The sequence below is a fragment of the Corythoichthys intestinalis genome, chromosome 11 (genome assembly GCF_030265065.1).
Source record: "Corythoichthys intestinalis isolate RoL2023-P3 chromosome 11, ASM3026506v1, whole genome shotgun sequence".
NCBI classification, from domain to species: domain Eukaryota; kingdom Metazoa; phylum Chordata; class Actinopteri; order Syngnathiformes; family Syngnathidae; genus Corythoichthys; species Corythoichthys intestinalis.
The window spans coordinates 26636353-26662092 of NC_080405.1; the positions used below are offsets into that span (position 1 = coordinate 26636353).

A 25740-nucleotide genomic window follows, 5' to 3' on the forward strand; every position below is an offset into this window, starting at 1 on the left:
CTTTGATTAGGTTGGGTTTTTGTGCTCTGTTTTCTATTGGACTTTGTTAAAGTCACATACTGTTTGGCATGCTTCCTTTATTTTACTTTTTATTAAATACACACTTATTTGCCATTTCTGTTCTCTGAGTCTGTGATTGAGATCCACCTAAACGGCTTGCCGTTCATCACAAGTTTAGACAAAAGTGTAAATTTATATCCACTTTTTATGGAGAGTATAAATACTGCACTGTAAAGTGATTTTTTTTTTTTTAATTAACAGCCTTTTCACTCACAAAACAAATTTAGGCACTTCAAAGAATCTTTGAAACGAAACAATGAACGAAAGAAACAATGTTAATGCACATATAAATTAAAACAGATTCACTTACATTTTTTGAATGATTTCTCCCTCCCTTTAACCCTCAATTAACCAGCATGTTACCTATTTCTTGAGACAAAGGAAATGCCAGATCTCATATTATTATTTCTTTTTAGGGCGACTAACTTTTTTTTGATAATTAAAAACAAAAACAAACTGATGTCCACATACGTGGAAATCACATTTGGGTATATTGTGATGTCGACATATGTGAACGCCAGGTCTCAGTTTAAAAAAAAAAAAAAAAAAATATATATATATATATATATATATATATATATATATATATATATATATATATATATATATATATATATATATATATATATGGTGGTATGGTGTTATACTTATATAGCGCTTTTCCACCTTTCAATATATATATATATATATATATACATATTAGGGGTGTCAAATCAAGTTAATTACATCTCAAAAATTAATTAATCGTAATTAATCGCAATTAATCGCAATTCAAACCATCTATAAAATATGCCATATTTTTCTGTAAATTATTGTTGGAATGGAAAGATAAGACCGAGATGGATATATACATTCAACATACGGTACATTAGTACTGTATTTCTTTATTATAACAATAAATCAACAAGATGGCATTACCATTATTAACATTCTGTTAAAGCGATCCATGGATAGAAAGACTTGTAGTTCTTAAAAGATAAATAAAAATAATAAATAAAATATATAAAATATATAAAGATTTATAAACATTTATAGAAAATAAATAAAAAATAATAACTATTACAAGTTATAGAAATTTTATATTAAAACCCCTCTTCATGTTTTCGTTTTAATAAAATTTTTTAAATTTTCAATCAAAAAATAAACTAGTAGCCCGCCATTGTTGATGTCAATAATTACTTACACAATGCTCATTGGTGTTGAAGCCTATAAAATCAGTCGCACCCAAGCGCCAGCAGAGGGCGGCAAAACGCCGAAAAACACAACAAGTACACCTTTCACTTTGCTGTCCTTTTAATATGTTTGAGCGGGGCATTTGTGCGTTAATTGCGTCAAATATTTTAACGGGATTAATTAAAAAAATTAATTACCGCTCGTTAACGCCATAATTTTGACAGCCCTAATAAATATATATTGTATGAATGATTTTTATGTGGTTTTCATATTATTTTTATATGATTTTTGTAGTTAGTTAAAAATACATAAATTGATAAAATGCTAATAAAAAAAATAATTCTTATATGACCAACGTCCACTATATATATAAAGTTTAAATTTTTTTTTGCTTCAATCAAAATATATTTTCCAGCAAAAAACGTCCCTGCAATCCCAAAAAATTTTGAGACAAAAAAAAAAAAGCATTTGAAAACTATTTTCTATCGTATTTTTATTGATTGTAGTGAAGCTTTTTTTTTTTTTTTTTTTTTTTATTGAATCAACTTTTTTAATGGTGTGTATTACATAAACATTAACATAATTCAGTCAAGAGAAACTAGTTTTAAAATGCTTGTTTTAGTCTCAAATTAATTTTTGCATTCAAAGAATTCATGCATTCATTTGTTTCACAACTTGGCGTATCCGTATTTTTGACCCTGCTCGTATCCCGTAGTCCAGCAATAAACGCGGAAGTTGTTATGAATGGTTTCACTGCAATGTATTTTTAATTTTTGTGTTCATTCTAACGTACGGTTAAGTCTCTTGGTGTCATTACGGAATACACTATAGTGTTTGACAGTTGCCATTGAATGTAACAATAGCGGAATGTAATGTAAAAATATGCGTTATTTAGGCGTTAAATCAATTGCTAGCTAAGAGGCATCTGCCTAAATTACTATTGAAGCATCCCATCGTCAAGCAAAAAGGAGAGAAAATGAAAGTCCGTTCGTCGGCTTTTGCCTCATTTATTTTAATATTCGAAGTTTTGGGGGTTGCCCTCTTCCTGCGGGGTTTTTTCCCTTTGCCTGTCAAGTCGTCACTGTCATCCAAGAACAGGCTGGAAGACTTGCCAGCGGAGCCCCTGTCAGGCGAGTTCACCTGCTTTGCTCCCAATCACAGTAGGAAGTAGGGTTGTCAAAAGTATCGATATATCGGTACTGACTGAAATGTTGTACTCGGATATACAACATTTTAATTGCAAAGTATCGCTACTCAGTTATTTGCACTGGAAATATGTGGTGAATTTGATTTTGAGCTACTCTTGGTGATAATGGAGGATATTTTTGCATTTTCCTTGTTAACTCGTTTAGGCACTTGAACAAAAAATAAGAATCTTTTTACTATGTATTCATTTTATTTTGTTTTATTGTATTCTACAAGGATCACAGAACTATTAATGTCCCTTTTCATGTCATTCTAGAAAGTCCAAATCGAAATGAAGTAGAGCAGTCCCGACTAGTCGACGTCATAGATGACGTAAATGTGTCGACGGGCACAACATACCGTAGACTGGTAATGACAGGTTAAAATTTTTTGTAAATAAAATAGATGCGGATAAAGTTGAGAATCGCAGAAGCTGGGGATGCAAACGGAGAAAGCGGAATAAAGCCAAAAAAGCAGGCCAGAGTGGCCAAAGCCTGGAATTATTTCAATGAAAATAAAGAGGGTGCCACTGTGTGTAGTCTTTGCATAGCTGATCTCGCATACCACGGTAGCTCGTCGGCCATGAACGAACACTTGAAGCGCCGTCACCCTGGTGTAATTTTGGAAGACGATAAGAAACAACAAGCGGGCAGATCGTGAATCCATATAACTAATGACTTTTTTTTAATTGAAGTTGCCTTTATGTGCGTCGTATCAACGTGCATCATTATTTTTCTTTTTTTCACGTACTTCACGTATTTATCTACTCTGCTGCTGCTTCCGAAAGCTGTATATCTCGACATCTCTGTGCGAAGCATGCAGATTGTATTTATTAGGATCATGGAAGCTCCCGCTTGGGGGAAAAACGAGCAAACAAACAAACAAAAATATATACAGGGTGATTCACAAAGAATGTGCCAAAACCATTGCGGTAGCTTTAAAAAAATAAAAAATAAAAAAAAAACTAGCAGGATACAAATATTGTATATAACTTCAAGTTTTTATTTCATGCTTTACAAGTGCTCAATGTGACCACCACCAGCGGCACGGACAACATCAAGCCGATATTACTTTTTGTCAAAATTACTTAATTTTTAAAAGACTTTTAATTCTTTCAGTCTATTTCAATGATTTTAAAATGAATAAATGCGTGATGATTTTGGCACATTCTTTTTGATTCACCCTATATGTATATACAGTGGGGAGAACAAGTATTTGATACACAGTCAATGGGAAAACCCATTGGCAGTGTATCAAATACTTGCTCTCCCCACTGTATATGTATGTGTGTATATATAGAAACACTGGCCTGCTTACTATAGTCCATGACTGCACTAATGTTACTTACTTACTTTAATAAAATATTATTATGTATATACATTTAGAATTATAGTATAACATCAATACTATATATTTAATTTTTGTTACGATGACTATTTGTGCCTGTCATTCGAAATAATTGTGGTAATATTTTAATATGCCCTCTGCTTTATCTATTTTCAGGTTAGTTTAGGTGTTTTTTATTTATTTATTTATTTTGTGAATTAATAAGCGTAAAAAAAATTCATTGCTAAGTTAGAAAAAATAATAATAATAATAATTTTTAGATAAGTCGACTAATCGTAAAAATAGTCAGCTGACTAATCGGGAGAAAATCAGTTGTTTGGGAAAGCCCTAAAATGAAGTAGATGAAAATGTGAAATATTTAAAAATATTTTTTATTTTTGGGTCATTGACATAATGATAAAGCCCTTAGCCCTTGATTTTTTTTTTAATTAAATGCTAAGTACATAATCTTTATGACATGCCCTTCATGTACAGTGGTCCCTCAACATACGATCGCTTCGAAACACTTTTTATTTGACATCCGACGCAAAATTTGACTCGCCATTTATTTCTACATCCGACAACATGCTTAAAATACGACGATTTATGACAGCACCGCAGTTTCTTTGTTTTGCCGCAAGTCAGACGCATTGGCAGATTTTCTAGTGAGAGAAATCAACACAGGTTCCAAGAAGGTTAGTACAGGTGGTGAAAAAAAGGGAAAAGGTGACGCTTACCATTGAAAAGAAGATGGAAATGATAGAGAAATATGAGCGTGGTGTGCGCATTCGTGAACTGACTCGACAATTCGGCCGTAGACTGTCTACGATCTCAACGGTGCTCCTCCGACCTCCATTCGCCAGTCTTTATAAGTTGAGATGACAATTATTAGTGTGGTAGCATCGCCAAAGAATTCGCCTGTTTTGTCAGGTTTTTAATAGTTTATTTCCAAATTTGTACAACACAATATGTCTACTGTCCACCGCAGTTTAGACCAAGAACAACTGAACATTAAAAGAGAAAGTAAAATCTCTACTGCACCTATCTCACTGTCACGTCAGCCACGCGGTGCATTCAGGTACAGCACGCAAAACACATCCGCCACATTTGAACCAGATTCGTTACATTATTACAGGAATTATTATTAATATTATCATTATTGTTATCATCATCATAGTGTATTATTTAGTGCTGTCAAACGATTAAAATTTTTAATCGAGTTAATTACAGCTTAAAAATTAATTAATCGTAATTAATCGCAATTCAAACCCTCTATAAAATATGTCATATTTTCCTGTAAATTATTGTTGGAACGGAAAGATAAGACACAAGACGGATATATACATTCAACATACGGTACATAAGTACTGTATTTGTTTATTATAACAATAAATCAACAAGATGGCATTAACATTATTAACATTCAGTTAAAGCGATCCATGGATAGAAAGACTTGTAGTTCTTAAAAGATAAATGTTAGTACAAGTTATAGAATTTTTATATTAAAATCCCTCTTAATGTTTTCGTTTTAATAAAATTTGTGAAATTTTCAATCAAAAATAAACTAGTAGCTCGCCATTGTTGATGTCAATAATTACACAATGCTCGTTCATAGTGCTGAAACCCACAGTCGCACCCAAGCGCCAGCAGAGGACGACAAAACGCCCCAAAACACAAGTAACAAGTGCACATTACACTGTTCTGTCATTTCAATCTGTTTGAGCGGGGCATGTGCGTTAATTGCGTCAAATATTTTAACGTGATTAATTAAAAAAATGAACGCCCGTTAACGCGATAATTTTGACAGCCCTAGTATTATTATTATTCTAATTTTTATTTATCAGTTATTTGTTTTTCTATGTGTAATTTCCATTTGTAATAGTACCAGCAGAATTTATTAAGGATTAAGTGTAGGTTTTCAGATTAATGGCTTTATAATGTATTCTTTTGGAAAATCCTGCTTGACATACAACCATTTCGACTTACAAAAAATGTCCTGGAACGAATTAACTTCATATGTAGAGGTACCACTGTACTTGACATTTGACAGACGGATAGACAGACTTTGTCATTCTGGTATGCACAAGTGAATACAGAACAAAATGTTGTTGCCTTTGACCTGCACTGTGTTGATAATAGCATAACAAACGAATTAAAGTAAAATAAAAATATGAATATAATCAATTTTCTGTGAGGATAGTTCCACAAGACAGCAGGTGGGGGTGGAATCACAAAATGGTGACATATCCGCGGCTGCAGGTGTGCAGCGCAAAATGGTGTTTTCGCAAGTGGTAACATTAGCAGCCATTGAATGAGTTACATGTCCAATCCAATTTAAAGTGGGATTGTTGAAATGTTCATTCTCTGCCACCCTCCCAGTTCAAATAGATTGAATACTAGTGGTAAACTTATTTTTAGAGTTTTAATTCCATTTTTAAGAATCACGTGATGATATTTAGTATTGAAAATTGTACTGTACAGAGTGCTTATTTTGTGTATAGATATCGAGTTGAAAATATTAGAAATTTTAGTATCTGAGAAGCGAGAACAGTAATGGACACCCTGGTGCCACTTCTGAAATATGTCACTGAAATTACAGGGGGCTCGCCAAATTCGTCTCACATGCCGCAACCCTTGTTCAAAAGGGTGGTTATCATGTTAATCGATGGCCTGCGGGAGGATTTTGTGTTCGGGACGGACGGTCGCATGAACATGCCCTACACGAGACACCTGGTGGAGAGAGGCTCAACACTCAGCTTTGTGGCAAAAGCTAGAATTCCAACTGTCACCATGCCCAGGATCAAAGTAAGTTGTTATCCTGGCCCCATGGTACTATACAAATTTTAATTATCACTGGCCGAATTAATCACATTTAAAAAAAAAAAAAAAAAAAAAACCTCCAGAACTCAAGTTTGTGTCAGTAACTTATTATTTTGAGTATTCTTAAGTAAACTTAGTTTTTGGTTCTGGCATACCATAAGTTCTGCTTATTTAAAAAAAAAAAAAAGTTTGTTTTCAGCGGTAACTTGCGTTTGACCTAAAATTTCAAGTTCTGCGAACTTCTTATAGTGCACGGTTCTTTACAACCGACACAGTTCATGCTTTCCTGGATCACTTAAAAGGAAAGACAACACTTTTAAAGCGTATATCTCGGTAGAAATAGTCTTGTTTAGTAAATATAGAAAACACAGAATTTTATATCTTTGTGTAAGAGTGGAGTAAAATGTAAATAAAAGCCTCCTTCACCTACTGATAAAGCAGCATAAAAAGCAAAGTGGGGTTTAATAACTTGCTGAAGGACATGTCGACTTAATCTCCAGGCCGGAGGAATCTAACCCACAACCTCTGGGTAGGGGAACGACTACTCTCCCATTGAGCCATGCTGCCCGTGAAGACAGAATGAAGCCCATACAGTGGTATGAAAAAGTATCTGAACCTTTTGGAATTTCTCACATTTCTGCATAAAATGACCATCAAATGTGATCTGATCTTTTTAAAGATCACCCAGATGAAAATACAGTGTCTGCTTTAACTAAAACCACGCAAACATTTATAGGTTTTTAGATTTTAATGAGGATAGCATGCAAACAATGACAGAAGGGGGAAAATAAGTAAGTGAAACCTCTGCCTAAGGAGACTTAAAGATCAATTGAAACCAATTTTTACCAAGCATTTTAAGTCAGGTGTGTACCCAATCACTGATGAGTGGTTTAAAGCTTCCCTTCCCACTCTAAAATACACACCTGGTAAGAATTGTCTTGATGAGAAACATTGTCTGATTTTCATTATGGCTCGGTCAAAAGAGCTGTCTGAAGGCCTGCGATCAAGGATTGTTGATTTGTATAAAGCTGGGAAAGGATACAAAACCATTTCTAAAAGTCTGGGTGCTCATCAATCGACTGTCAGAGAAGTTGTCTACAAATGGAGAGAGATTGGCACTGTTGCTTCTCTCCCATGGAGTGGCTGTCCATCAGAGATGACACCAAGAGTTCAGCGCAGGATACTCAGAGAGGTAAAAAAGAACCCTATAGTGTCTGCTAAAGACTTACAGGAATCTTGTTTGTCCAATATCTCTGTACACACATCAACTATATGTAACACTATGGTCAAGAATGGTGTTCATTGGAGCACTCCACGGGGGAAGCCACTGCTGTCTAAAAAAAAAACATCAACACCTCATCCCCACTGTGAAGCAAGGTGGAGGGAGCATCATGATTTGGGGCTGTTTTGCTACCTCAGGGCCTCTACAACTTGAAATCATGTATGGAAGAATGAATTCAAAAGTTTATCAGGATTTTTTGCGGGAAAACCTGAGGCCGTCTGTCAGATAATTGAAGCTAAAAAGAGGATGGATGCTGCAACAAGACAATAATCCAAAACACAGAAGTAAATCAACTTCAAAATGGTTTCAGAAAAACAAAATACACGTTCTGGAGTGGCCAAGTCAAAGTCCAGACTTGAACCCCATTGACATGCTGTGGCATGACCTAACGACAGCGATTCATACCAGACGTCCCAGGAATATGACTGAACTACAGCAGTTTTGTTGAGAATAATGGGCCAAGATTTGTCCTGATCAATATGCCGGACGAATCTGCAGCTACAGGCAGGGGGGTGCAAAAAATATTAAATTTGACAGTTCACTCACTTATTTTCCCCGTTCTGTCATTGTTTGCATACTATCCTCATTAAAATATGAAAACCTATAAATGTTTGGGTGGTTTTACTTAAAGCAGACAGTTTTTTTGTCTGTGTGATTTTAACAAAGATCACATTTGATGGTGATTTTAAGCAGAAATTTGAGACATTCCAAAAGGTTCTGATACTTTTTCATTTCACTGTAGATACACTAAATATGACACAAAACATGCGTGTTGGTACAGGTTTAGGTTAATCCACCAGAGCATTTCTGTGGCAATTTAGTTTTTCGACTTTCTTGGTTGAAGGATCAAACCCATGAACAAATAAAAGAAAAAGTGTTTGATAAATAAATTGTTGATGGGATCACTACAAAAATAGAAAGGGGATGATCAGAGAGGGATTGAGGTGCTCTTTAGAGTGAGACAGATGTTCTGCCATAATCCTTACATTACAGATTTTCCGGGTCTAGCACAAAGCAGGACATCGATACAATCGGAGAATCCTGCTTGAATGTCATTTTGTGGCACCTAGAACATCTACAGACCATTCATTTAAAGGAGGCATTCAATTATGTCACAACAATAATATTGCTCTGTCCTAATTCTTCCAAAATCACACCATTCTGCACTGGAGACATGAAAAATCCCCCCAAATTGTTGCTGCAAAGTCGGAACCATAGAAGAGAATATATATAATTTTTTTAATTGTATTTTTTGGTTGTTGTTGTCGTTTTTGGGTTAGTTTATTTTATTTACGTTTGTCACTAAAACAAGAACATTGAAGCAAATTATATTACCAGCAGATGGCAGCACACATGTACTGTTTGCACATCCTGGGTCTGTCACTGTAAAATCAAAACAATCATCACGGCAGTGTGACACTGCCTTTCAGTCTCATTGTTATTTAGTCAACTGAAATAGTGTCAACTAGACAGAAGGTGGCAATAAAAAAAAAGGGCCTTCTCCCATTATTTTCCATTATTCACATGTGCACAGCTGAGACCCTGTCTGAGTGGCACGGCTCTTCATTCTTATTTCTGAGGCATTCAATTTTGACAGTAAATTCAGGTAATCGCCACTCTAGAAGGAATGGGAGAACTCACTAGGGATGTATAAAAGATGAGTATGTGCCTCAGGAGTATTAGCATAGTGGACCAAGTGCACGTTTGCTTCACAAAATCTTAACGTTGAGGCAGCCTTTTTCTGTTCAGTAGGTTACTGCAGGGGTGTTAAAGTGCCTATGACAGCAAAAACATGTTTATTTCATATTTCACGTGGTATTTTATGCTCTTGAATGAAATGGAACGCTTGGATGTGTGTGGAAACGATTGATTAATTTATCCCATTTTTTGAATCCCGCGCCATGAAAATGACTTCCTGGTTTGAGGAAGAATACGAATGTGACGTGAGCCGATCTCACAATACAGCCATTAGCCATAGCATGCAGAACGGCTGCGTATTCAGCCGATTTTGCGGATTAATTGGTTTATTTTTCGCATCCTGCCAGCCCAATGTGCTGCAGGCTTTTGTTGCTGCACCAGAGAGAGGCGTGTGAGCCTTTTTGGCTTTCAAAAAGTTCCTGTTGACTGTGTGGAGAATGACCAAAACAAGTCCGACAACTGTGGGACCATTGGACCGACGAGGAAGTCCATAAACTACGTGTTTTGTATTTTATCAAATTCTGGGATCATGGCACAAGTTTTAATAAGGAGGTGGCTTACATTTTGTGGGTGACAATACTCCCTGTCCACCGAGAAGGCCACATGGCCGACGGCTTGTCGCACCCCCCCACCTTAGACCTCTTTGTGTGCCCGCCCACATAGCGCTTTCCGCAGCTTTGCTCCGAGCAGTCCCCCACTCTGACGTCGGCCGGTTTGTCCACGGAGAATGCGCTATTTTTGGCGTTCATTCCCCTCTCTCCCCTCTCTGCGTGACTGCTGGGGTGGCAGCAGAACGACGAGCTGTAATTTGCTTGCTGCCGGTGTTCTGTCAAATCTTGTTTTGCACCCCATCAGAAATTGTAACATTGTGTTAAAAATGGCCGCGAATACAGCGGTTTCAAAGTAAACACTAAAAACTGTCTTTAAATATAGGAATATTTACTTACGTTTGATCATGGAGGGACATGTAAAAAAAATTCTACATCCTACCATGTTAGCTGCACACAACAACTGCACGCCGGTCTCTCACTGTTTACGTCACCGCCGCGTCGTTAAGCATTAATTTACACCATATTCGTGTTGAACATGTATGTTTACGATGTCACTTGTTTATTTAGCACCTGTGGATAACATTGAGAGTGTAACTGAATGTAAAAGAGGGCTTATTCACCGCCACAACAGCTTTGGGAGCAAAATATTATAAAGTTACAACATTTGGCAGAACATCAGTAAAGACAATCAACCCCGCCGCCGTGTGTGACATGAGTCGGGGTAGTTTTTTTTGTTTGTGTTTTTTAAACTTTGTTTTTATTGGGTTTCTTGTTTTCAGCAGTCACAGTGTGGAGCAGCAAAGGGAAGTTTTGTGTGATTTTTCGTTTTCAAAAGGCGAGAAAAAGACTTGGAAACGTCGCTCTGCTGGGGTTAGCATGTCGGCTAGCTGTCACGCCTCCTGTTTTGTTTACGCTCTTTTCTCTGTCTCCGAAGCCAGGCAGGGAAAAGCCGGACTAACTCCGGTGACATAAAATACCGTTCAGGAGGTGCAAAAAGTCAGCAGTTTTGACCATTAAGAAGTAATTTTGCCCTTTCGTACTGAATAAATTCATTTTTAATATTTCATATGCCATTTAGCACAAGACTGTTATTTGTCATGACCATACCATTTATTTAGCAAATGGGGAGAAATAATTAGATTAGAAGAATATCATGTAAAAATATTGGGGTGGAGAAATTGAAGCAATGATGACATTTTGCTGCTCTGTGTCACATTTTCCTAGTTCTGAATCTTCCCCCTCAATGGGCTGATTTCTAAATCAGCTGAAATCGTGACCCTGCCGACGTCATCATCCAGCCGGGGACGCTAATTTCTCGTCATCTGCGCTTTGCCAAATTGTTGTATCGTTGTATCGTATTGTTGAATCGTCTCAAAATATGATTTAAATTCACATATTAATGCTATTTAAGATTTTTTTATCCTGTAAAATGCTGTGATAACTATCGGTCCGATAGTTATCGGTCCGATAATAAGAATTATGACGTCATCACAATAAATCCAGTAACATAATTTATTGGCTCGATAATATATATAATTTTTGGCACGGTGTCGGGGGATTGGGATGTGTGCGTTTGTTTCGACTCCTGTTATGCAAAGTTTTGTTAGTATTCTAGAGGCCGTATTTTTCCATCACTGAGTGATAAACCTTACTACGGCAATTAGCAAATGTTTGCATTTTACAGTGTTATGTTTACAAGTTCTTGAGAGGCCTTTTGGTTATTGACTTGCTTGCTTGCTGTCCTATAATTGCCAGGTTAAGAAAGTTGTTTCATTGACCACTACCGCAAAAGTTTCCTCTCATGTTGCACCAAATGTTTTATCTCCTGACAAAGCACAATACCTTTTGGGTTTATGTATAAGATCAGTGCTCATTTTTCAGCGGAACACATCATCAATGATATTGACTGATTGATTGTGATTGATTGAAATTATATTTATGTGAAAAAAATAAATATGGGCACTTTATTTGAAGTCAAAACTCTTCTTGTCTTTGTTTTGTTGATTATAGTAATGTTCATGTCATCATGAAAATTCTGATTAGGTCAAAGTCAAATCTATGCTAAATCCACCTCTAGTATTTTTGACGTACAGGTGTTCAAAAACTCAGGTGAATATAGATTTAAAACTTCTATATATACTATCGGTTATCGTATCGGTATCGGCCTTGAGGAGCAGGAAGTTATCGATATCGGTATCCTTTTCAAAAAATGGATATCGTGCACCCCTACTTTAAACTCATGTTGGTTGCAGGCCACATCGTTGCAATAGTTTCCTTTGGAGGGCCATTATGTCCGATTAGTAGATGTTTGTTTGTTATCTAAAGCAGGGGAAAAGTATATATTCCCTTTGAAAATATTTATTAAAGCCATAATTAATTTGAATTGTATTTTATTTTATGATTAAAAAAAACAAAACATGGGGAAAAAGGCTAAGTATTCCTCTCATTTAAAAAAAAAAAAAAATGTTTGGGAAAGAAACTTTTTTTAATAGTTGAAAACACTGTAAGCATTTTCTGAGGTCCGTTGTCCTCAATCTTTCATTGAAGACATCAGAAAAATTATTGAAATTTCATTTTAGCAAGAAACATGAAATCAATGCATAGTATTTACTGCATAATGATATGATAGACCTGATTTGGCCCCAGGGCCTAAAGTTTGACACCTGTGGGTTACTGGAATAAAAGCTTACATTAAGAATGAAACAATAAGATTTTTTTTAGATGATCAACTTAAAGCATGTTCAGTCAGACTAATTTCTAGTCTGATGCCCATCCCTAAATCTAAACCATCCAGAGCTGTAAACTGAAGTTATTTTATCCACAGCTGTGATATGGGTTCATTGTGCTTTGGTGTGGTCAAATGATGTGGATGTGTTCCATCTATGTTTGGCACTTGTACAAGTTCTGTGTTCGGTGCTGTGCCTGCTGTGCAGTGTGTGCCTCGGTGATCTTTTATTTGACATTCAAGCAATGGTACATAGTGAGCAGAGAAACGCTGTCGGACAAAAATTAGCATATTGATGAGCCACAAGTCTAGTTCATTCAACCGTACTCACAATGTATTTGGCAACCTGGAAAGGTTAGCCAATTACATAATAAAAAATGGTTAGTCTCTCTAACAGGCAAATCACATGGTATAGCAGTCTTCTTGTGTATTAATTTGTGATTTAAAAGAAAAACTACATATGGAAATTCATTGTGATGCAAGATAAAGAAAGTATCTCGTCTTCAACGAGTTTGTTTCCCTTAGGCAAAGTGATTAGTCCCAGTTACTTGTTTTTGCATGAAGCAACTGTATGGTTGCACAGCACCATTAAACACAGCATTTTTTTAAAGAATGACCAAATCATATCTTTTTCCAGGCAATTACCACTGGCAGCATTCCAGGCTTTATTGATGTCGTGATTAATCTGAATTCCCCAGCCTTAATGGAAGACAGTCTTCTTTGGCAAGCCAAAACAGCTGGGAAGAAAATGATCTTTTATGGGGATGACACATGGGTGCGCCTTTTCCCCAAACACTTCATGGAGTATGATGGCACAACTTCCTTTTTTGTGTCTGACTACACTGAGGTAAGCTCGTCACCAACATTAAGATGAATCTGTCAGATTGGGGATCTTACCGTTTCGCCACAGCTATATTTTATTACCTGAATGCTGTGATTCATTAAAAGTGGTAAAATTACATTTACATCCATCACATGCATTTTATTTGGGTACCACATGTACACATTTCTTTCCCATTAACAATATATATATTTTCCTTTTTAAGTCTTTTTTTATTTTATATAATGCAGGTTGACAACAATGTCACCCGTCACTTGGATAGCACGCTTAAGAGGGATGACTGGGACATTCTGATCTTACACTACCTTGGCCTTGACCACATTGGTCATATAAGTGGACCTCACAGTTCCTTGATTCAGCCCAAACTCTTGGAAATGGATGACATTCTGAAGAAGATCCACAGTGGTCTTATTTCAAAGGTGAATGTCATTAAAGAGCTATAAATGTAAAATCATGACTTTTCTCAGTGAAAAGATAATCAATATTGTCCTTTTTATTTTGGAACATTGAGAAGTCCATTAAGAGTTTTTCATCTCTGTAGGACGCTGAAGGATCTTTGCCCTTTCTGCTGATTCTGTGTGGGGACCATGGGATGTCAGAAACCGGTAGCCATGGAGGTTCCTCAGAACCAGAAGTCAATACGCCCTTGGTGCTCATAAGCCCTGCCTTCAAAAGGAAAGGTAATAAGATCTGTCTTGGTTGTTTAAATTGCTGATGGCTTCCATTGCTGGATTGTATAGGCAATTTTACCTTCCAAGTTCCTACAGCTAACAACATTTACATTTGAAGCTGATTAATTACAACATATTTGCTGGTTTTACTTTCATGTCAGTCGGAATGGAAAAGCCTGCTGACGTTGAGCAGGTTGACCTGACTCCAACCTTGGCCCTGACTCTGGGCCTGCCCATATCTCAAAACAACGTGGGCCGCGTCATTCCGGGTGTCTTAGAAGAAACATCACTGCGAGATCAGCTGCGCTTTCTACATCTCAATGCACACCAGCTGAACTGCCTTCTCAAAGACAGTGTTCCAGATTATGGGAAAGGTAACTGGTTCAGTTTGTCAATATGTATAAAACACAGTTCTAAATCAGCGCTATAACATTTACTGCATTTCTCTGGTTCAGAGGCAGGATTTGAGCAATACCGTGTGGCAGAGAAGGCCCATGGGAACTGGATGAAGCGTTACCTGGAGGGCAACACATCAGAGGTCTTGACCAACATGGGAAAGAAGGTCCTGAAGCAGTACTTGGAGGCCTTGTCAGCCATGAGCTCAGCCCTCAGCAAACAGATGGGAAAGTACGACCTGTACTCCATGATTGCTGGAATGGTCTTTGTCTTTCAGGTAGCGGCCTAAGATTTTCTTTTTTACCATTTCGGTCAAGTAGGATAACTTATTGTAACGTTTGAATTTTCATATACAGAAACTTACTTTCCATAGACACTAATTCAATTTCAGATGTACAGTATTGTTGTAACGCCTCCATCATTGATATGCTGTAGTAGTAATATAAGCGTTTTACTCCATTCTCTACCAGCTGCTGTTGGTCTTATTGTTGGCTATGCCTGAAGCCCTGAGTGGCTCAGCAGCTGTGGACCTCCCAGTCGTCTCTGCATTGCTCTCTTTGCCTTTCTACCTCTTGTGCCTGCTGCTTGCATCTGTGCATGTTCTGGTGTGCACATCTGCTGAGAGTTCCTGCTATTTCTGCAGCCTCTCCTGGGGTCTAGTGTTTGCTGCTATCGCCTTCTCTTCAGCCATGTCTTGTTTGCTTCTGGCTATGATGACAAGACGACTCTCCTTTGGACAACATTTACATGGGAAGGTGAGTTGTGCACTTACGAGTTAGCATTTCTAACAGGAGAACCTACTTTTCAACCTAACTCATGTTTTTAAAGTCAAAGAAACTATAAGTACCGTAATTTTCAGACTATAAGCCGCTACTTTTTTCCTTCATTTTGAATCCTGTGGCTTATAGTCCAGTGCGGCTTATTTGTTGATTTGTTTGTGTTAATAGGTAACACTTCGTTTGAAGGCGGCGTCATAAGACTGTCATAATTATGACATGACACCATCATGGTCATTACCTAATGCTTATGTCATTGTCATCCGGCTAATTATGTCACTAACTCCATTTCCAACTTGGATCTTTTACGTAAAGTGAGATAACTTGTCGGATAACACTAAATCACATCTGTTGTAAGCATTCATTAATGCTCATGACAGTGTTATGTCATAGTTATTATTGTCTAATGACAGTCTTATGGCACCACTATCAACAAAAGTGTTACTAAATACCATAATTCTCAATGAATGAAACAACTAGAAGAGTAACTGAAGAAATAATTAGCACATGCAATAAATTTTGATTGTTACTTACATCTGTAGCGCTGCAATGCATGCTAGGAGGCATTTTGGACAACAACGGTGTTGACAGCAAGTGGCGGCAGAGGTTAACTGTCTCCCACGAGGGAGCAGTGATGGCCAAATGAAGCTTCTTGAAGCAATGAAGCTTTGAACCAATTAGCTGAAAATGGTAGTTCATTTGGTCTCATGAAAGTCTTATGATCCCACTGTCAAATAAAGTGTTATCTGTTAATTTCTTTTGGTATGAATATCCCATAATACAGCGAGAATAGCTGCAGCTTATAGTCCAGTGAGGTTTATCTGTGAACAAATGCCATTTTTGTGCCAAATTTGGTGGGTGGCGGCTTATACAGTAGTCAGGTGCGCCTTATAGTGTGAAAATTACGGTATATTAAATTCACTGCTCTGCCGAAAACTCACACATTCAATAAAATACTGTTTGTATTTGTCACTTGCTTGAATTGCTCACATGGAAAACATAGCCATAAAATAGCACACTTCAAGTAAAATAATTTATTTCTATGTCCAGGGAAAATATATTTATCTTGTACGGCGATTTCGCAATGGAGAGGGAATGGGACAGCGCCGTATAAAAGCCAGGCTGTGCCTAAGTCATGGTATTAATAAATTAAATAAAAAAAAAAAAAAAAAAACACAGTGGGCTCTTATGGGTTAAACATTGAAATGTGCGCATGCGCAATAGTCCTATCGCAGGACGTGCAATTTTTTTCCTGCTTCATAAAAGCAGCAAGTGTGCAGAGACCTGGCGTCCTTGATCCCTCTTATCAGAGGTGGTTAGAGTAGCTAAAAATTGTACTCAAGAAAGAGTAGCGTTACTTCAAAATAATTTTACCCAAGTTAAAGTAGTCATCCAAAAAATGTACTCAAGTACAAGTAAAAAATTATTTTTTCATTTTCTCCAATATGTTAGATGACAAATAATCGATCCAAACAAAGACAAATTGAAAAAGAACGAGTAAAATGGTAAATATATATAATAATTTAAAATCTCGACCACTCCTTGATGTCTGCGATTTCTGCATCGCGACCCTTGTTATATTACCATGTTTCACGCATAAAATCTCCAAAAAATCCAGCTGTGGCCATTCACAGCTGTGTTTTGACACTCAGTGATACATGCTACATGGAGTTTTTGGATCGAAAATAGGTAAGAACGCGATAATATCTCTTTAAAGTCATGGCGTCTGTAATTCTGCTCTCGCTTGCTCTCACCTCCCGATAGGGTTTTGCTGTTTAAAAAAAAAATAATAATATATTTTTTTTAAATGCCCTCCTGTTCAAAATTTTTCTTCCCCCAGAAAATTAAGATTTTAAGCTTTCCAATGATGTATCACACATGCATATCGGATAATTTTGAAATTTGGCCAAACTGGGGGTCTCAGAGCGGAACTTCTAGTCACTTGAGTGTTTTCCGCCATATTAATACATTGTGGTCATGCTGAGTCAACCTAAGTCTTCCAAAACATATCTATTCAAAATTATTCTAGTTTTAACATCAAAATGTATATCGCAATCTATCACAAACCCCCAAAAAGTCTGATATGTGTATTGGGATTGCCTGGCACGGCCAGACTGTTCTCCCTGTGTTTTTCAAACACTGAGAGAATAGTCTGGGACCCAGCCCATTAACGGCCTCTCGAGCAAGTACAAAATCAATCGACAAATCAGATTTGTTTATTTGCGTGACGTGTTCTTAACGAGCAACGTCACTCTTCTGCGTCGGAAGTCGTCTCCACAACAACACAGATGGCGAACAGGAGAGCCGAAAATATGTTCCAATCCACGGTAAAATCAGTTTTAAATTACCAAAAACACATCGACACAAGTCATTGACAACAGTCTGTCTTGCACTAGCCATGTTGAATAAACTCCGCTCTCCTCGTATGTTTACTTCCGCGCGCAAGTCCCTCGTCCCGCCTGTCGCTGATTGGTCCACTCCGCTGTCTGTTTGCTGTGGTTTGCTCCACCCTGGAAATTTTATCCGCTTAATGGTGGCCAGACTCAATAGCTGGAACAGCGGTGAGTCTGGAGTACCAGGCTAGTATTGGGATTATTACATTATGGGCTGCAATGCCACCATGCCGCCAGTGGCCGCCAGTATGCCATTGTGCTTGGGTTGCGAGGAAGAAAGAGTTGAGAAAATAAATAAGAAATGGAAAAGTGTGGTTGTTAAGCAAAGACGCTAGTCTTGTGTATTCATCCGGCCTAATCCTAGAGATACAGTCTAGAATAGAACGATCGCAAAGTCAATTTTTTTCTAATATAGTTCAGCCCTAGTTTCAGCCTATCCCAAACAGACCTATTCAAGTTATCTGGCAAAATTCATATAGTTTTAATATCGCAATATATCGTAATCCCCCAAAATTCGCAACGATAGTCTTTTTCCAGTATTGTTCAGGCCTAACGTAAACATAATACCACGTTTACTCCTCTTGCGTGTTAGGTTTTTGTTTAATAGCCGTTAGCAAACGGTTCCAGGGTGATACATATACCGTTATAGTGGTAATAATAAAGATGATAATGTACCACTGAAACTGTTTTCTGTTTCAGTCACCTTTGAAGAACAGTAGCAGTGATTGGTCACTGTCAGAGTTGGACGTTTTGCTTCTAGCAGGCACAGCCGGCCACACCCTCAGTTTGGCGGCTACAAGCTTTGTAGAGGAGGAGCATCAAACCTGGTACTTCTTGCTTAGCACTCTCTGCCTCGCAGTCTTCCAGGATGTTTGTCGCAAATATTTCAGAGAGAAAAGCTTCCCAAGCGGTGAGGAAGAGGAGGTTGTTCTAATGTACAAAGACTCACCTAAGGAAGAGATTTACTCTGAGAAGTGGCTAGCATTAGCCACACCACCCTTTGTTCTGCTCTGTTGTCGACTGCTGCGCTCCCTAAACCAGACAGGGGTGCAGTGGGTTCATCTTCGTGATCTGGGCCATTGGCTTAACAGGTGAGAGTGACCAGAAGTCCTATGAGTAATCATTTATTGAAAGACTTCTGTCATGCTTGTTAAGTTACCATCCCAATCAATGGCACCAATGGTGTATTGCTTTTTCATTTTCAGAAGAAAAAAAAACATTTTTTCTCTTTATATCTTTCTCCAGCTCTGACCACAAAGTGGTCCTGTCCCTACTGTCAGCTTTCTGTTTGGTTCTCATCTATTTCCTGATTCAAAGACGGTGCTCATTAGTGTCCAAGGTTGCTCTCGCCCTTGGACTTTTGGGTGTTTACATCTACCGGGCAGCTGTCGGCAATGTCTTGTTTCCCTGGCACCACTCTGGTCGGAATATTTCCAAGTAAGTTTTTATGACCCACTTGACCGTGACCAATGCTTGTGCCATGCCAGTGAAGAAAAAATAATAAGGGGCCTTTCGCTGCTCTTGAAAGGATTTCAGTCCGTGCTGCTTTACACTTGAGCATACCATCTTTTTCATATAATTTTTAGTTTTTATGAAGTATTATTAAACTTTTGGCTTCAAAATACTTATGTACTGGTTTAAGACTTTGTATGTAACAAGTGTAAGCTGTTATGCATTGCATATTTTTTCTTGCTAGAAATGGAATAAACTGAATACATGCAATCATTAAGGACCCTTTTTTATCCTGTCACTTTCAGGGGCACCAATGAAGCACGCTTTGTATACGTTTTCATTTTGGGTATTCTCTTCACGGGCACAAAGGACCTGTTGAGATCCCAAATCATTACAGCTGATGCCAAATTGAAGAACAGGGGGCTATGGGAGATTTTCAGTGGCTTGGTCTTGTTGGTTTCACTGTTGTTTCGTCCCCACAACCTGCCAGTGTTGTGTTGCAGTCTGCTTATCCAAACTCTTATGACCAAGTTCATCTGGAAGAAGCTCCACTATGATGCTGCCCAGACCACCATCATGCACTACTGGTTTGGTCAGGCCTTCTTTTACTTTCAGGTAAACAATGGCAAGTCAAGCAGTCCTTTTAAAAGACCAGAGAGCAGAAAATTACAGCAATTGCGGCAAGATGTGCAACTTTGTAACAAATGCATGATACGTGGTCTCTGCTTCACTGGCAGATCAAATAGGCGTGATCTTTGTGATATTGCACATATGGAAGAATGTTGTAATAGTCTTAATGTGAAACTGAAAAGAGTTCAGTTGAAATAACAGCAAGATTTTTGAGTAATTGTTTGAAACCATAGTCGAAAGCAAAATCATTCAAATTGAAACAAAAGACGACTTTGTTAAATTCTGAGAATGCCAGGAAGATTAGTTCATTTATTTTGACATTAAATGAAGTGCATACATTATAAAACAGTGAATTGTGATAGTACAGCAAAGATACAGTCATGGACGAAAGTAATTGGCACCCCTGGAATTTTTCCAGAATATAGTTTCCCCCAGACATTAACGCAATTACAAATGTTTTCAGTATGAATGTGTTTGTTTTTTGGATGTGCATTGGGAAAAAAAAGAAAAAAGCTGAAGAGAAAAGCCAAAATGTACACAATTTTACACAGCATGCAAAAAATGGGCTGGACAAAATTGTTGGCACCCTCAACGTAATATTTGGTTGCGCATCCAGAAGAAATAACAGAAAGCAATCGCTTCGTATAACCATCAACAAGTTTCATGCACCTCTTAGATAGAATTTTGGACCAGTCTTCTTTTGCAAACTGTTCCAGGTCCCTCAGATTTAAGGAGGGCCTTCTTTCAGCAGCAATTTTGAGATCTCTCCATAGGTGTCCAATGGGATTTAGATCCGGACACATCAATGGCCACCTCAGAATTCTCCAGCGCTTTGTCCCCACCAATTGTTGGTGGTATTTGAGGTATCTTTTGGGTCATTGTCCGGTTGGATCACCCATTATCTCTGACAGAGACCCAGTTTTCTGACAGTACATGCTACATTGCGGCCAAAAACATTTGAATAGTCACCAGATTTCATGACACCTTGCATACTGTCAATGCACCCAGTTCCAGAGGCAGCTGATGTGTAACCAAATATTCAGGTTAGGGTGCCAACAATTTTGTCTGGCCTATGTTTTTGAGTTCAGTTTACAATTGTGTCAATTTTCACTTTTTTCCTCAGCTGTTTTGTGTTTTTCCAATGCACAACCTGTAAAAAACACATTCATACTGAAAACATTGGTAATTGCATTAATTTCTGTGAGAAATGCTTTATTTTCTGGAAAATTTTCCAGGGATGCCAATAATTTTGTCCATGACTATACATAATGTGCCTCAGCTGTTATTTTTGGTTTCTCTGACAATTTTTGTTTTTCCATAATGTGAAAATAAAATTTTTGTGCATTTCAGGGTAATTCCAACAACATTTCCACAATTGACATCTCAGTTGGGTTTGTTGGTTTAGACAACTACGTAGAAGCTCCTGCCATCTTCTTAACAGCTCTCAGTACATATGCCGGACCACTGCTTTGGGCTTGCCACCTTGTCTGTTACCTCAGCTCGGAGAGAAACAGGTTAGTGCTATTTAATTTTGGTTAGCACGCAAGAATCTTAAAAGCCTTGATTAAATAAATTTCAGGACAGTCTTCTCACATTTATCAATTTCATTAGGTGTCCATAACAAGCAGGCAGGCATTGCTTAAATGACATTTAGTCTAACAGCACAATTTATTTGCATAGTGGCTGTGTTAAAGCATCCTCATTACACGTTTTGTGGATGTTTTTTGTTTGGCCTGTCACGTTCATGTTGGGCTCTCTAATGAATATTGCACCCTCTTTATCTCAGTAGCGTATAGTACTATTTAGTATATGTTGTTTACTCTCGACAAAAAGAGTTTTTCTGCTGAGGAAAAGTGATGCACAGAACACAGAGTTTTACTTAACAATTTAATGTTAAAGGTGAAAGAATTACTGTTTGCTGTTTGTTTTTTGTTTTTTTATATTTCTAAAACAGTCAAATTTGGCCATTTTTTTCATGTCACTTGAACCTTCTCCCTTGTGATGTGATAATGCATTTTCTTCCACAGGAGTCCTGTAGCAGTTGGCCATGGCTGTTACTGTTTGGCTCTTCTCAGGTCGGTGCCGACTGCAGCGTACATTGTTCTGGTGACCGTCCTGCGCTACCATCTTTTTATATGGAGCGTATTCTCTCCTAAATTACTGTATGAGGCCATGCATCTACTGCTCACGACTGCCGTCTGTCTCATCTTCTACACCGTGGAGCAAAGCCACATCCCCGCCACTCCTTAGAGCAGTTTTTCGGCAAGTAAGAAAACTTGCACTGGCTTTCTGAAGAGATTAAAATGAATTATGTGAGATTGTTTTTGTGTAAGACTTCGACATCTCAGGGATATCCAAGAAGATTGAATTACTAACTGGACAATGTGTGGCTCCAGCAGGACCAAATGAGTCACGGAAGTTGGCCAAGAGCTCACCAAATTAATTCCAGCTATATCTTTGAGATGAATGTGAAGAGTACCAATTTGTTGTACACAATGTTGGGCACGTTACTTTAAAAAAGTAATTAGTTACATTACTCACTACTTCTTCCAAAAAGTAACTGAGTTAGTAACTGAATTACTCTATAGTAAAAGTAACTAGTTACCAGGGAAAGTAACTATTTCTGTTACTTTAAAAACAACTTGTTGTATGTCAAAGAATTTGAAATTTTCTGAGCAGTATTCGAGTCAGTGGAATAGAGAAGAACAGACAGGTAGTTAACTTGTTAGGTGCTTCAGCAGATTTGAATTGCTCACCACAGATGTCGACAAAAGCTTTGCCCCGGGACATAAATTACATATTACATGGAGGTTCCACCTCTTAAAGGACAATTTTTCTTCTGAATGCTCTGCCATCCCGACCCTGTGCATCTGTTTTGCGTGTGTTTGTTTGCCGCACGCGCTGTTCCAGTTTGCTTGTGAAATCACCGGCTCTGATTGGCTTACTACGACACATGACTCTAACCCTCAGCCAATCACAATCACTTCCTTCGCATCTCTCGAGGGGCTGCATTCAGGTAGCCACAATTCACGTCACCTTCAAAGCGTCTGCCGTCCTCAAGATGGAAGCAGAATTATTGCTGGCTGACAGTGGGAGATGGGAACGAGGCTAGCATCAGGTGTAGCAAACACAGAAACGTTACCAAACTTTGGAAAGCATTGTCTAATTCAGTGGTCTCAAACCGGTCCTCAAAGGGCCGCAGGGGGTACTGGATTTCATTCCAACCAAACGAGACAAATACCTTTTCACCAATCTGGTTTCTTACAAGTGTAATCAGTTGATTGCAATCAGGTGCTGCTTATGTTAGTAGAAACCTCATTGGTTGAACTGTTTGTGCTGGATCTGTTGGAACAAAAACCAGGACCCACTGCGGCCCTTTGTGGAGTCGGTTTGAGACCGCTGAATGAGCAGGGACAAACAGCTTGGAGTCAGAAGTACGTGCGCAATTCTCGAACCTGAACGCACCCCAAGTCTTGGAGGATAAATCAACAGAGCAGAGAGTCGACTCGACACGGCTGGTAGTTTATTCAGAGTAAGTAACGCACCGCTTTTGACCGTCAGTAACGGTAACGGTGTTGTAACGGCGGAAAAAGTAATTAGTTAGATTACCCCGTTACTGAAAAAAAATATCGCCGTTACGTAACGGCGTTATTTATAACGGCGTTACACCCAACACTGGTTGTACATGATGGCTCATTTTACCCCCCACCCTTTATTGTTAATATTTGTAAAGATCCATAATGTTCTAATCAACTATACATGTAATACAGTATATATCATTGCAGAAATCAAGTCTATGAATCATATTGAACATACTTTGTGAAAAATGAATTTTTTTTAATTCCTCAAGATAACGCCTGTCATTGTTTGTTTTTTGATCTACTGTATGTTTTATTTACAGTAGTTCGCTCACTTCTGTGTCTGGTTTCCCTGTTTTACTATTTTTTTGTCTTCCACCTGTTCTCACCAGCCCTTTCCTTGTGTTAACCAATGTTTCCAGCAGCAACTTGTCTTGTCCAGATGATATTTGTTGTCACATCATTTTGTTTGCACTTCGTTCCCTGCTCTCTGCCTTTCCTCTCAACATATTGATCTACTTTCCTGCCTTGTGACTTGTGTCCAGAAAATCTGCAGTTTAATCAGTAAAATCTTATAGGCAGACTGTGGTCATAATACTGTGTAAGTTTTGTTTTGTTTTGTTTGTTCCTCCTCCTCTATATAAAGTTTGTCTGATGTCAAATGACTAAATTTTCTCTTTGTATTCCATTCTTATTTTTGCATGATTTAAAATTGTCTTGGTTTTGTCAACGTTCCCATGTGTTTTTCATTTTACTCATTGTTTAAGCAAAACATCGATAGACGGTAGCAACAACATAATTGTGGCTGCCATCCAAAGTAATACGAGTTCGGAGCTAAAGTTGGTTGACCGCCATTTATGTAAGAATATCACCAGGGGTTTCTTGTATTAAAAGTCTGGATTTTGACCAAGAAAAAAATAAAAGTTTTATGTTATAGCCTATGTGTGACCTCTCAAATGAGTCCGTCACATACTAGTCCTTCGGAAAAAAAATTAGCATATTGTGATAAAGTTCATTATTTTCGGTATTGTACTGATAAACATTAGACTTTCAGATATTTTAGATGAATTACAACTGAAGTAGTTCAAGCCTTTTATTGTTTTAATATTGATAGTTTTGGCAAACAAGTCAAAATCAAAAATCCCTATCTCAACAAAATTAGCATATCATGACAAGGTAGTCTAAAGAAGGTACTAACCTAATCATCTGAATCAACGAATTAACTCAAAACACCGGCGAAAGATTCCTGAGGCTTTTAAAAACTCCCAGCCTGGTTCTTTACTCAAAACTGCAATCATGGGCAAGACTGCCGACCTGACTGCTGTCCAGAAGGCAGTCATTGACACCCTCAAGCAAGAGGCTAAGACACAGAAATAAATTTCTGAGCGAATAGACTGTTCCAAGAGTGCTGTATCAAGGCACATCTGTGGGAAGGAAAAAGTGGGGCAGGAAACGCTACAAACCGATTCCGATTCCAGACCTTGGGGGACCTGTAGAAACAGTGGACTGAGTCTGGAGTAGAAATATCCAGAGCCCCCGTGCACAGGCGTTTGTGAAACTGCGGCAGAAATGCCTGACCTGGGCTACAGAGAAGCAGCACTGAACTGTTGCTCAGTGTTCCAAAGTACTTTTTTCAGATGAAATTAAATTTTGCATGTCATTCGGAAATCAAGGTGCCAGCGTTTGGAGGAAGACTGGGGAGAAGGAAATGCCAAAATGCCTGAAGTCCAGTGTCAAATACCCACAGTCAGTGATGGTCTGGAGTGCCACGTCAGCTGCTGGTGTCCTGGCTGGGTCCACTGTCTTTTATAAAGGGCAGGGTCAATGCAGCTAGCTATTAGGAGATTTTGGAGCACTTCATGCTTCCATCTGCTGAAAAGCTTGATGGAGATGAAGATTTCACTTTTCAGCACGACCTGGCACCTGCTCAGAAGTGCCAAAACCACTGGTGGTAAATGGTTTACTGATCATGGCATTACTCTGCTCAATTGGCTTGCCAACTCTCCTGACCTAAACCCCATAGAGAATCTGTGGGATATTGTGAAGAAGCTGAGAGACACCAGACCCAACACTGTGGATGAGCTTAAGGCCGTTATCGAAGCATCCTGGGCCTCCATAACATCTCAGCAGTGCCACAGGCTGATTGCCTCCATGCCACGCCGCATTGAAGCTGTCATTTCTGC

The 25740-nt window shown here is 38.2% G+C and overlaps 1 protein-coding gene across 1 annotated transcript; it reads left to right on the forward strand.

Moving 5' to 3' along the window:
* Nucleotides 1–1953: 1953 nt before the first annotated feature.
* pigg (phosphatidylinositol glycan anchor biosynthesis class G (EMM blood group)) lies at nt 1954–24997 on the forward strand. The gene is made up of 13 exons (XM_057851012.1): nt 1954–2363; nt 6344–6549; nt 13458–13667; nt 13892–14080; nt 14203–14341; nt 14494–14706; nt 14788–15005; nt 15199–15483; nt 18597–18988; nt 19143–19334; nt 19655–19964; nt 21330–21493; nt 22007–24997. Exons 1-13 carry the CDS (start codon nt 2210–2212, stop codon nt 22227–22229), a joined length of 2895 nt encoding a protein of 964 aa, XP_057706995.1. The 5' UTR covers nt 1954–2209; the 3' UTR covers nt 22230–24997.
* Nucleotides 24998–25740: the final 743 nt, after the last annotated feature.

Coding starts and splice junctions, on each gene's coding strand:
- pigg (XM_057851012.1), top strand. CDS start 2,210: ATGAAAGTCCGTTCGTCGGCTTTTGCCTCATTTATTTTAATATTCGAA. Junction 14,707..14,787: donor TGTTCCAGATTATGGGAAAG/GTAACTGGTTCA, acceptor TCTCTGGTTCAG/AGGCAGGATTTGAGCAATAC. Junction 21,494..22,006: donor CTCAGCTCGGAGAGAAACAG/GTTAGTGCTATT, acceptor TTTCTTCCACAG/GAGTCCTGTAGCAGTTGGCC.